This window comes from Cyanistes caeruleus, chromosome 4 (genome assembly GCF_971803275.1).
Source record: "Cyanistes caeruleus chromosome 4, bCyaCae1.hap1.1, whole genome shotgun sequence".
Lineage (NCBI taxonomy): Eukaryota > Metazoa > Chordata > Aves > Passeriformes > Paridae > Cyanistes > Cyanistes caeruleus.
Window position 1 is genome coordinate 23,647,440 of NC_141704.1, and position 12,391 is coordinate 23,659,830.

The following is a 12,391-nucleotide window of genomic DNA, read 5'->3' on the forward strand; positions in this document are numbered from 1 at the left end:
AAGGTTGTATAATAGCCTGAAGTAAAATGAGATGCAGTCCTCTTAGGGTGGGGAAAAATCCTGATCATTATATTGAATACTTGCTGTTACGCTTATTTGTTTCCAGCTGGTTTGCTTAGACTTTGTTCAGTGTTCTTCCTTTGGCATGGTGCTGAGAAACAGTGCAGTCAAATTCTTTTTTTTCCCTATGCAAAATGCACATTCAAGTAAAGAAGGAAGTTTGTCTGTATGCTGATCTATTTTATTAAGTATGACTGGTGTTCCACTTTTCAAGAGAAGAAGAAACAAAAAAAGTTAAATTTTGTGACCTTCTAAGTGCTTTTCCTGCCTCTGCAAAATATGTGCTTGTTTGGCCATGTTAGGAAGTGTTTGAAAAGGTTTCTTTTAGAGGACATTTTAAACAGGAATAAGGCAGGCATCCTATTTGTGTTAGGCCTACAGCAGGAGAGGAAGAGGGCTGGATAGAGGGGTCTGGAGTATTCCGTAGCACCTCAAGGGACAGTGGAGCAAATTACTTTTACCCCACACCCAGGTACAATGAAAGAGGAACATGCTTAATATTAACAGGCAGAGCATGGAACTTAGGCCTGCTTGAAGGTGGTAGTGGTTGGGCAGCAGGTTAGGGAATGGAAAGGCTGGGACAGATGGCAGCTGGCTGAGGTGTTCCTTCCCCCTTCTGAAAGCAGGAGTTTTTGCAGAGAGAGGAAGGCTTGGCTAACAAGAGAGAGGGGAGTTGGATGGTCTTAGCCCATTGGGACTAAGGCTGCAGGCCTGTATGGAAGGCACTAGGAAGCTTTTGGGGAAGGAACATGTTGGGAAAAATGAGACACATGATGGAAGCACTCAGAAATGTTGAGGAGCAGGGTGTGGGGTCAGGGATATGAGGGAAATAAGGGCAGGTTGAGTGAAGCATGGTATGGTTTTCACATAAGTTTGGATTTCCTGACTTTTGGGATGAGGGAAGGAATGGGCAGATTTCCCTAATAAATCCTTTTCTTTGGAGCTTGGAGTGGAATTTAACATTTCTGCATCTTGGATGAAGAAACAGACCTAGTTATCCATGTGGTGGACAATAAAAAGGTTGTTGTGTTCATTAACATTGTATTAGCTGGCAGGGGATTATAAAATGCCAAACAGTAGAACAGTGGAGGAAGGAAGGTGAGGAAACATGGGCAGTTCCAAAGAAAAATTATATTAAAGCAGTAAAACATGAAAAAATAAATAATTGCTTTCTGACAAAGGCCATTGGCTACAGAAAGCAGGCAGGCCTAAGGACAAAAATAACCCTCATCTAGACAGCTCCAATCCTAGAAAAACTGTTGTCTCGAGTAAGTCTTAGTAGCAAGTAATTCTGAAGGAAAAAAAGGCTTTATTTTTAAGAAAAAGGTAAGTGAACCTTTAATTTAGTATCCCTTGATTTGTATTGTAAAAATTGCTTTCGAAATATATTGATGCTCTTATTTCTGTTACATGATAGGATGAATTTGCAATGGAAATTACCTAGATTAATTGTAACTTCCTTTTTCTTGGTAATCTTTTTGTCTGTACCATTCACTTAAGGATAAATATATTTTAGAAACTACCAACTTGATAAAAAAAACAGCACATGAAAATGAGACTGACAAAGCAGAAGTTTCACATCGGGAAACCCTAACAAAAAATGAGGACTCGCACAGTGCTGACAAGGAGTTAAATCTAAAACCTTGGGAAGAAAGATATGAAAGAATGTGGGTTGAAAATGAGAAAAGGGAACTGAAAACAAATTTTAAAAACATTACAGCAGAGCTGAAGCAGTTGTTTGGTGAAAATGAAGCTGGGGAAACTGCTTCCCTTGTGGAAGAAATATCAGAAGATGGCTTTGGTGAAGAATTGAAAAGCGCTCATATTATTTCATCTCCTGTGACAGAATCAAGTAGTAAGTTAGAAAGCCAAGGTGAATTTGGAGATACTAAACTTAGGCTAGGTGGAAAAGTACCCAAAATGGAAATTGTATTTCCAGGTATTGGTGTTCTTCCTGATCAAAATAGCTTAAAGACAAATGTAGAAGATACCTGGAATACAGATGAAGAAGAGAAAGGAAAGAAGGAAATGAAGAGTGAAGAAGAGAAAAAGAAAATGGAAAATTTTCCCAGTATGGAAACAAAAGAGAATGATAATGGAAATAGTAAAAATGCAGAGGAAGGTCCTGCATGTTCCCCGAGATGTAGCTTAACATCATGTATTTTGGGTGATATTTCTAATAGTCTTCCTAAAATAAGACCTGTTTGTACAAGTGATGAAAATGCGCATTCTGTAACAGAAATGAAACTTAAGAAATACTCTGGTTTTAATGATGGTGTTCCCAAGGACTGCCTTATCAACAGTAATATAGGAGAAACAGAAAGTCTTTTTGCTAGTGCTCAGGAATCGTGTGGCATGCTGGAAAGGAGTCTTGATGAAGAGCTAAAACAAGATATGGAAAGATTTAAGAGTAAGATAGGAATGCTGCAAATAGTGTTCCTGGCTTTGGAGAAAGAGAAGGTACAGCTGCAAAAAGAGGTAGTTCACCAGCTACTCATTATTCTTTAGTCTTTCTCCATATCAATGGTCCTGTTCACTTCAGCTATTCATCATTAAATGACGATGCTTTATGCAAATTAGTTGTTTGAATGAAAATGCAATACTTTTGAATAAAGAGAGCAGTGGAGAGTTGCTTTTCCCCCCTTTTTCAGAGAACACAGAACACATTGTTGTTCCAGTTTAACAGTACATGGTACTCAGTTCCAGTGTACAAAGTTATTACTTCATTGACATAAAAAGAAGTGCACACATTAAATCAGTTTTGATTCTGAAACAAAGAATGAAAAATAGCTTCTGAACAGGGTCTTGACTGAATTTTCCATTTGCTGTGATTTCTGCATGATGTGTCTTCATTGCCCTTCACTTAAATTCCTGTTTGCTGTGAGTGGAGTTGTTTCTACTTGTGGGTTTGGAATCTTCTTCCCTGGTACCCTACCTGCTCTTGGTGGAGGAAGCAGTAACCAAGCACACTTTCATTAGATTTTTTTTATTTCTGTTTTTATAACTAACATTGTGCAGTCCTTCTAACTCTTTAATCCATCAGTAATGCTTTTACATTTTTGTTGTTCGTGATTTAAGGTACACTGTTGTTTTCTTTTTAAGGACTGTGTTTCTGTTACATCACAGAATCTTGAGTGAATTCAAAGTACTTTCAATGACAATACACTTTGTAATTTAATTTTTGTGAAAATACTTTTCTATATTTTTTTTTTTTCATTTTACACGTTTTCAGAGGTAAACCCTGAATTATTCAGTCTTGTATACTGTGTTTCTCTTTTATGGAAATACTGATTAATACTTGAAACTTAATTTTCTTCTTGTAGGTTGAGAATGAAAAAAGCAAAGAGAGATGTTTCAATACCCAGACAATGTCAGAAGAGGAAAATGTTGATAAATTAAGTACACAACCAGGCAACATTACTAATCAGCAAATGAAAGAAAAACCTACACTAAGGAACAAAGGCTGTTTGAAAATGGAGGATGAAAACACTACAGAAGAAAAAGTCAACAAGAATTTTTTACGTGAGGAGAGGTCAGAAATTATTAAAATGCCAATGAAAGTATAAACTAAAGACATGATCTCTAATTCTTATTTGTAGGATTATGCAAGTCTTTTAGATTTTCTAATATTCTACTAGTTGAAGCAATTTCATTAATGCTGAAAGCAATACTGAGTGTTCCACTGCTTCACAAACATTTAAGAAAAACACTTTTTTTTTTTTAGGAAGAGGGAAAAGATATTATCAAATGAATCTCAAAAGTTTGAAGGAGCCATTGATGTTTATGAAATCCTAAGCAGGATTTCATAAAACTAAGAAGTAAGGAGTTCTTAGATTCACTCCTTAGTTGCAGAACTAGGGAGTGTTCTTCTGTCTGTCCTTCGAAGGAATCTCTGTTTTTAATACTTCTTCTAATGTGGATGTAAGATACTGCCTGAATCTAGTTGAGGTTCCACATTCTCCCCTCATTCCTAGGGAAAGATTTTTTAAATAATTCTTTTCAATTGTTTTATTATTTTTAAATAACAGCCCTTTGAGTTAAGTCTGTGTTTTATCAGAGATATTTTTCATCTCAGTTATTTCTGGACATCATCTTAAGTATGTCTGTTTCAAATAAATATTTTCTGTAAAGTTACTCACTTGGTAATTTCTTTTTCTTTCTATTCAATGTAGTGAATTTGCTTTGAATCATGATGTTGTAAAGAAAAATAAAGGACAGACTTTGAAGCAGAAGGCTAATCAGCAGATGAGCTCTTCCAGTGGGAATAATTTTCGAGTACCAGATGATAGCACTTCCAGTGAAGCATCTCAAGAAGAAGGAAGGTACTGAGTAAAGGAATGTTATAATTAAAACTTACTTAATGATAAAAATTGACCTAAAGCTAAAGGTAAGATTTTTGTAAACATGCTGTGCACAGTGGTTTTTGTTCCTTCATGTGACAATATGACATGATGCTTTTTGTTTTCCAAAACACATCTTTTTTGCTTAATGTGCTTTGAACATCTTAGCCAAGTTCATTATAAAGACAGTGTGCACAAGTGCTGAAAAATTAGCTTAAGGTCAGTGTATATGTGAAAATGTATTTTTAAAAAGGGGGAGGGAGAGACACAAGAACAAAGTTGCTATTTTATCACCTGCACCATAGGGTTTGAGTCTTTTTACTTTTTATGTTTTTTCTTCAGCTCTTGACTTCTTGCCTACCTTGAGCTTAACTGTAGGGGTCAAAATGAGAAACAGAAATTGTTGACAGGGTACAGACACTGTTTAGCAATAGCTAAAACACTGGTGTGTTGTCAACACTGTTTCAGTCAGAAATCTAACACACATTGTGTGGGCTGTTCTGAAAAAAGTTTAACTCCATTCAAGTCAGCCTTAGTACACTAGAGAATCAAAAATTACGGTTCTATGACTCATAAGGGAAAGAGTTTAAATTCTGAAAAGAACTAAACCTGTAGTATTAAACAAGGAGTGCACATAACTATGTATATCTCCGTGTCTGTAGCTGTATGATTCCTATCACTTCGAGAGAACAGTTATTTCAACCATTTACTTAATATCTTCTGAAAAAATAATCTTCCAATAACAATATTTTTTTTCCCAGTATTCACCTAAATCTAAAAAAAATGATTGTATTAAAGTTTGCTTTAATTCCTACTGAAATTAGGTTTTCAAAGCAACTTTAGATATTGTTCTTAATGCAAGATAAATGTTACAGAACTGAAATATATTTCTGTTTTCCAGACCTGCAGCAAAAAAAGCGAGTGAAAAAAACAAGGTACTGTAAAATCAGTTTCTTGATAAACAATCTTATCAGCTTTTAATCACTCTGATGGGATCAATCAGATACAGACTGTGAATGAAATAATGAGTTATTCATGCATCTGTAATATTACATAGTTGTATACAGAAAATACTGTATTGTTTGTAGGTCAGCATACAAATGGATGTAACTGATGACCTTGATTTAACTCACTCATCTGAAACAACATCAGAGGATGTCAAATTGCCAACATCCACCTACAAAGAGGCTGTGTTGCTCTTAGAACAGCTTACTGTGGATCATACAGGTATGTTCTAAAGTCAGTTTTTCCTCAGATATTTGAAGTTTCTCTTCTAAAACATGGTTTCTTTGTGTGCAGTTCTAGGTATCTTGGTTCATTCATATTTAAGATAACACCTTCCCCTTCGTCACTGACCTGTGTGTATTCAGAGCAGCTGTTTTTCCTATTTGTTTCCTTTTCCTTTGCCTGAGTGGTGGTTTTGTCTTCTCCTAAATAAAGTGTATGTTCCTCTTTGTCTTTTCTGTCTGAAAATAGGTTCTGCTATTTTACTGAAAATTCAAAACATACTTCTTAAATATGAACAAATAATAGAGCATGAAAAAAATCGGTATGCAGCGGTCTGGAGAGAAGTAAAAAGATTGGAAAGTGAAAAGGAGGAATCAAAATTAAGAGCGGAAGAGACTCAAGATTTGAAATCCATATTGGCTCATCAAGAAGTGGAATGGAAAAGTGATATCCAAAGCCTTAAGTATGCAATCTTTTGTTCTGATAACGTGTTACCTTGTCAGTGTTAATGTGCCAGAAGGTGCTGACGATAGATGTGATGGATGAAAAGCTTGTAGACTTTTGATTTTCTGTATTTTGAATCCCATGGGAAAGTTATGCTATAAAGGAAGGATGTAATGTCAGGAAAAAACACCTGGATATTAGTGCCATTTAAAATCATCTGGATGTTTCTACTTTTTTTTAACAGCAAGAGAAGAGAACAGCAGTTTTATGGGAAAATGAGATTTACAGGAGAGGTGATTTAAATGAGATGTGTATGCTTTTGTCTTTGCTGTTTCTGTTGATGTATAGTATTAGAAATTCAGGTAACTCCACATTGTGAAACTCAGAAATGTTTAGAGAAGCATGGAGTGCTTATTTGCTTGCATGTTTGCTTATTTGAAAAGTCAAATTTAGGGCTGTCCCATTCTCTATAATACTGAGCTAGGCTTGGATGATGTGAGGATTTTAACCACTGTTTGCATCACTTCAGACATGAGTAGCTGGCACACACCATAGGAAATGCAGCAAGAATAAATGCAGAGCCTTGCTCTTGGGAAGGAAGATCCACTTGTGATGATATCCTGAGGATGGCCTGGCCAGAGAGCTTGCTGAGAGGACCTTGGTGGTCTTGCTAGAGCAAGATGAATATGAACCACTATGAGCTGGCAGCTGAGAAGGTCACTGGCAGCAGATTGGGAGATGGAAGGGAGTGACTATTTGCCCCTATTCAGCACTTACTGAATGGCATCTAGAGCACTGTGTCCAGTTTTTAGCCTTCTAGTACCAGAGGGATCTTAGTTGTTATGTGTGAGTTCAGCAGAGAACTAGCAAGCTGGTCAGGGAGCAAGAACACCAGCCCTGTGAGGAGAGGCTGAGGGAACTGAGCTTTGGGTTGTGCCTCCTGGTATGTGAAAGAGGATTATGAGGAAGCCAGTCCCAGCTTTACCTCAGTTGGACTCTAGCAGTGTGTCATGAAGCCCAGCTGGCAACTACACCCCATGCAGGTGCTCACTCACTTCTCCACCATCCAGTGGGATGGCAAGAAGAGAATCAGAATGAGAAAAGTGAGAAAGCTCATGGGTTGAGATAAAGACAGCGTAATGAGGAAATCAAAAGCCGTGCACACAAGCAAAGTACAACAAGGAGTCCGTTCACCACTACCCATGGGCAGGCAGGTGTGGATCTATCCCTAGGAGAGCAGAGCTCCATCACATGGAACAGTTACTTGGGAAGACAAAAGCCATCACTCTGAATATCCCCCCCTTCTTCCTTTTGCCCACTATATATACTGAGCATGATGTCATATGGTTTGGGAAATCACTTGTGTCAGCTGGGTCACCTGTCCCAGCTGTCTGCCCTCCCAACTTCTTGTGCACCCACAGTCCCCTCGCTGGTAAGGCAGTAAGAGAAGCAGAAAATGCCTTGTTGGTGTGCAGATGTTGCTCAGCAACAACAAAACCATCTATAATATCTACTGTTTTCAGCACAAAGTCAAAACACAACTCCATGTGAAGAAAAGTAACTTTACCCTAGCCGGTGTTTTTCAAAATTCCCGACTATCTAACAAGTGTGAATAATTATTTTCATTCTTAATTAATTATGAAAGCAATTACATTATGCTAGCCTTACACTTATAGAAGCTTTTTTTTTTTTTTTTGTGAAATTACCCTAAAAATTATATGTAAAGCTTTCTTCCTTGCAGTATAAACCATTGAAATATAAATCTTACTGTCAGTCTTTCAAATGATTTATTAGAGACTGCTGCTAATTTTTTTTTGCAGAATTCTAAAGCAGATTTTCACTTGCCAGGTCTGTCGTTATGTTAATACTATTTTTTTTTCTTGTTGACAGTTGCAAGGATTTGAGAAAAAATACTCAATATAATTATGAAATGCAAAACTGCTTTTTTGTTTGGGTACTGTGGGCACACTGTGGACCATTTCTTACTATGTTGGTGCTTACTGCTATTTGTCTCAGTAAAGAAGTTGACATTCCCTAAGGGTTTCTCTGCAGATTATCATCAAAGTCAAATTGCTGTTGTTTCTTCCAGATGTAGATCCTTAGAGGTTTAAAACTATTTTTAAACACATTAAACTTAAACCCTCCACATTTCTAAATAAATTTTTGAAAATTGATCTCGTTCCTGAGCAAATAGAAACTTTCCTATGCTTTTCCTATGGTTAGCCATTGTTTAAGACTTACAAAAGGCTTGTTAAAAAATTGATGGGTCTGTCAGAGAGATAAGTGATGTGCTGCTTCATCAGCATTACTTGCAGTTACTGAATCCATAATATGCAGGCAATGCTCATCATATTAAGAAAATGTATATTAATCATAGACAAAAGTTTATGTTGCTTTGCTAAGAAAACAAATTCCTCTTGATTCAAGTGTCTGTAATATGCCTTCAAAAGTAACAGAAATGTGCATACCTCAGTATATTTGCCTAGATAAACTAAAAGATGATAAAACAGTCAATGGTTTATTTCCATATTTTGTAAAACTGATATCATGGATAATGGAATGATATTAGAATTTTTAAAAAGTTAAAAATTAGAGTAAAAATATAAAATCTGAAAATATTTAACCTTTTTATGGTTTGAGTTGTTTCTGCAAGTTCATAGTGTAGAATATCTAATTTTTATATCAGTGCTTTAGTTTTTCAACTGTACTGTTAAATCCCAGGTTCACTTTGAAGCAAGAAGAAGAAAAGAGGCTCAGAGTAGAAACACTATATGAGAAAACAAGAGAAAAACTCAGAAGGAAAGAAGAGCAATATTGTAAAGAGATAGAGGAGAAACAGCAACTTGAGTTACAATCAAGGAATTTAGAAATGGAGTTAGTAACATTGAGAAAGCTCTTCAAACAGGTATATTAGATAATGACTTAAACACTTACCTTCTTATTTTCTGCTTCTTTTTAATTGGTGTTGTATTCCAGTATGCCTAAAGAAGAGGCATTTTGTTCATGGAAGAGGCATTGGGTGACTATTGCCAGATCTCTACTAGTTTCCAAGTAGTCTGTTCCCTTTTCTTTTGTTTGTATTTCAAAGACCGACTTTGAGTTATTTTTCTAAATTACTACAAAACATTCTGTATTTCTTCCTAATTTTTCAGAAGAAAATTAAAATTTATAGAGGGGTTATCATAACTGTGGAAAGCAAAAATATTTACAAGAATAAAAGGGAAAGTGGAATTATACTGCTAACTTTGATTTTTCTGAAGGTGCAAGTAAATTAATTGTTTTATTGTAGGTTGAAGATGAGCGTGATGAAACACAGAGACAGCTGTCTCAGGAAAAGAGTGCCAGAGCCCTGCAGGAAGGCATTTTGAACAACCACCTTTGGAGACAAAAGGAATTAGAAGAAGAGACAAGAAGAACAATAGGAAAAAGTTCAGATGTAAGCAGATTTTTTTTTCTAATTAATTAAATTTTGTCATGTTTGTTCTAAAGTTCTAATAAAACTTACATTTTTTTTCTGCTTCTTGATGGATTATTTACAGTTTATCAATGTAATTTTACTGTCCTCTTCTGTTTTCCCTTACGTCTTTAAAAGTTCTGGAAAGAAGTATCAGTGCTGTATGTACTTACACTGCATGTACAAGTACAAAGCTAAAAGAAAACACTATTTATGCTGTTTTTTCAACTGACTTGTTTTTATTTCCTTGACATTTTATCATCACTTGTAAGATTTCTAGCTGTGAAACATATAGCTAGCTGCCTTCATCCAGACTGACCAGGAAGGAAGTTGTTTGACACTCATTCTTTGTTCCCCTTACTTGGGGGTTTTTTAAATTATTGATTCCCTTATCAAACTTGAAGTATCAAGTTCTTTTCCACCTCCACATATTAAAGTTTTATGAAGGAAGGTCAGCAATGAATTTAACTCTCTATACTAGTTAAAATAATTGATGGAGAATAAGCAATCATGAACACTACCAAGAAAAAAGAAGTCTTGAAAAGTTTACTGAATTTGCTAAGAACATGAAATTCTTGGCTGAATTATTTGTTCTTGACTGTGCTGCCCAATAAATATAGGGTGACTATATTTACATGGAAAAAAAATTTGTATAATAAAACAGGCACTATACAGGACTCTTGTATGCGAGGGATGATTCAGCTGTATAGCAAACTTCCAGTAATGCTAAAAAAAAGCGTTAAGAAGACATTTTAAAAGGAAGATACCATTTTTACCTCTGGTAAACAGAGATTTTACCAGATTGGTAACACAGCTAAATTAATCGAAAAGGGAATATTTTAAAGGCATGCACACACAAGAAAGCACTGTCATTTTACAACCTTTATACCTGTAATATTTTTAATCATTTTATTATTTAGTTGCTGGTTTATGGGAAAAAAGGCATTATGTATTTGGCATGTTTATTTATGGCTATGTTACGCTTTCATTCTATGCCTACATTAGACACATGCAGTGGCTCATAGAGTAGCTTATGTCTTACCTGAAATTTCATTCTCATCTTTGAAGTCATGTTGCAATGTTAGAAACAAAAATGCGGTTTAATGCTGAAGTGGTTTTGTAGATTTATTTCCCACCTGGATATTTATTCATGTTCCCTGTCATTCAGGAATCTGACACTGAGAGAGAAAAGGATCTGTTGTACAAAAATCAGTTACTGCAAGATGAGATTGCCATGCTAAGACTAGAACTTGATCAAATAAGACTTAGGCACCAGGAGGAAGAAGGAAAATATCTAGAGGAAAATGAGACCTTGAAAGAAAAAAACGAAGATCTCCAAAAAGAACTTAAGCTGAATGAGGAAACCTTAACGCAAACAGTTTTTCAGTACAATGGACAACTGAACTTACTAAAGACAGAATCTGCAATGCTGACTTCCAAACTTGAGCAGACAAAAGAAAGCAAAGACAGACTAGAGACAGAAATTGAATCGTTTCGTTCCCGCTTGAACACGACTGTTCAAGAACTTGAGCGTCACCAGTCATCAAAAAGTGATGCTGAACGAACATTTCAGAGAGAACGTGATGAATGGCTTCGCCTGCAAGACAAGCTCAATCATGACCTTTCAGAAGTGCGAGAAGCCAACAAGAGCTTGTCTCAGCAGCTGAGTAAAGCTGAAAGCAAAGCTAATAGTCTGGAAAATGAGCTTCACCAGTTAAGACAAACGCTCAGAGAAAAAACGTTGCTTTTAGAAATGACACAAAAAGAATTAAGTCAAAGCCAGTGTCAGGCAAAGGAATATGATTGTGCTCGACAGCTTGAGAAAGACCAAGTAAACAAACTTACAATAAAGCAGGAATCCTTGCAGGAGCGCTTGGGCCAGCTCCAGAGTGAAAACCTTTTACTCCGTCAGCAACTGGAAGATCTGCAGAACAAGGGGATCATCAAAGAAAAAGTAGTGAATGATGTACAAGATCGGTTTAATGATATTTTCAACAAACTCAGAGCTGATACTGAAAAGCAGGTTTACCTAGTAGAAGAGAGAAACAAGGAATTAAATGCCAAGTGTATTGATTTAAGAGAACAAGTCTTCAAATATGAGACAGACAAAATAGAGAGAGAGGTAAAATACAGATTTACTGCAATTTAAAGTTTTCCAGTTCTTAAAATCATTTTGTGTTTCTAAAGTGTATCAATTATAAGCCATATGCATGGGACCAGATAATGATGATTTGTTCTGGTTTGTTGTGTTTCTCTTGAAATTGTGGGAGGTTTGGTAAATGGGATATTACTGCTCAGATCCTAGCAGATAGCAGAGAAAAGGTATCCAAGTCTGCTTTGATTAAGAAAGGTGATTCTTCTCTAGAGCTTCTTTCATCTCTTTTCCTTAGTCCATTTTTTGCTCTATAGAATTGGTTTAGGTATTTGATGATTTTTTTTAAGTATTGCACTAATGACACAAGTAAGAGGGATGTGAAGGGAAGAATGATCCAGTATGTGACAGCTGAGAAATGAAGATACAGATGAGTGAATATTAAGTTCCTACAGAGGAAAAACATTGCCTCTCCCTAAGTTGCTGTCAAAATTGAAGAGTATTAAAGTGTCCTGGTATTAATTTATACATATTCTGGGGGCTCTAAAGGGTCTGCCTGGAGAATGAATTGTTATCTGTGTTCCTAGGAGTAGGTAGGGAATTCTGTAATGATACAGTATTCTGGCCAATTTCAGGTAGAGTATTGGCTTAAAATTTGCCTTACTCATTTTGTTTAATCTCCCTTTCTAGAAAACAGGAACTAATTAAAGTCAATATTTAGACACATGTACTGGTATACAGTTTGTCTCCTTTAATGATTTAAAATAGAAAAAA

At 35.9% G+C, this 12,391-nt stretch overlaps 1 protein-coding gene across 1 annotated transcript in view; it reads left to right on the forward strand.

Moving 5' to 3' along the window:
- The window catches only part of LOC111931478 (uncharacterized), a 48,744-nt gene that overhangs the window by 19,602 nt on the left and 16,751 nt on the right, over positions 1 to 12,391 (forward strand). Inside the window, 9 exon segments of the mRNA XM_086887020.1 lie at positions 1,561 to 2,538; positions 3,384 to 3,592; positions 4,233 to 4,382; positions 5,302 to 5,335; positions 5,489 to 5,627; positions 5,877 to 6,090; positions 8,793 to 8,976; positions 9,361 to 9,507; positions 10,694 to 11,647. Of these exon segments, the coding sequence (XP_086743146.1) occupies positions 1,561 to 2,538; positions 3,384 to 3,592; positions 4,233 to 4,382; positions 5,302 to 5,335; positions 5,489 to 5,627; positions 5,877 to 6,090; positions 8,793 to 8,976; positions 9,361 to 9,507; positions 10,694 to 11,647 (3,009 nt within the window).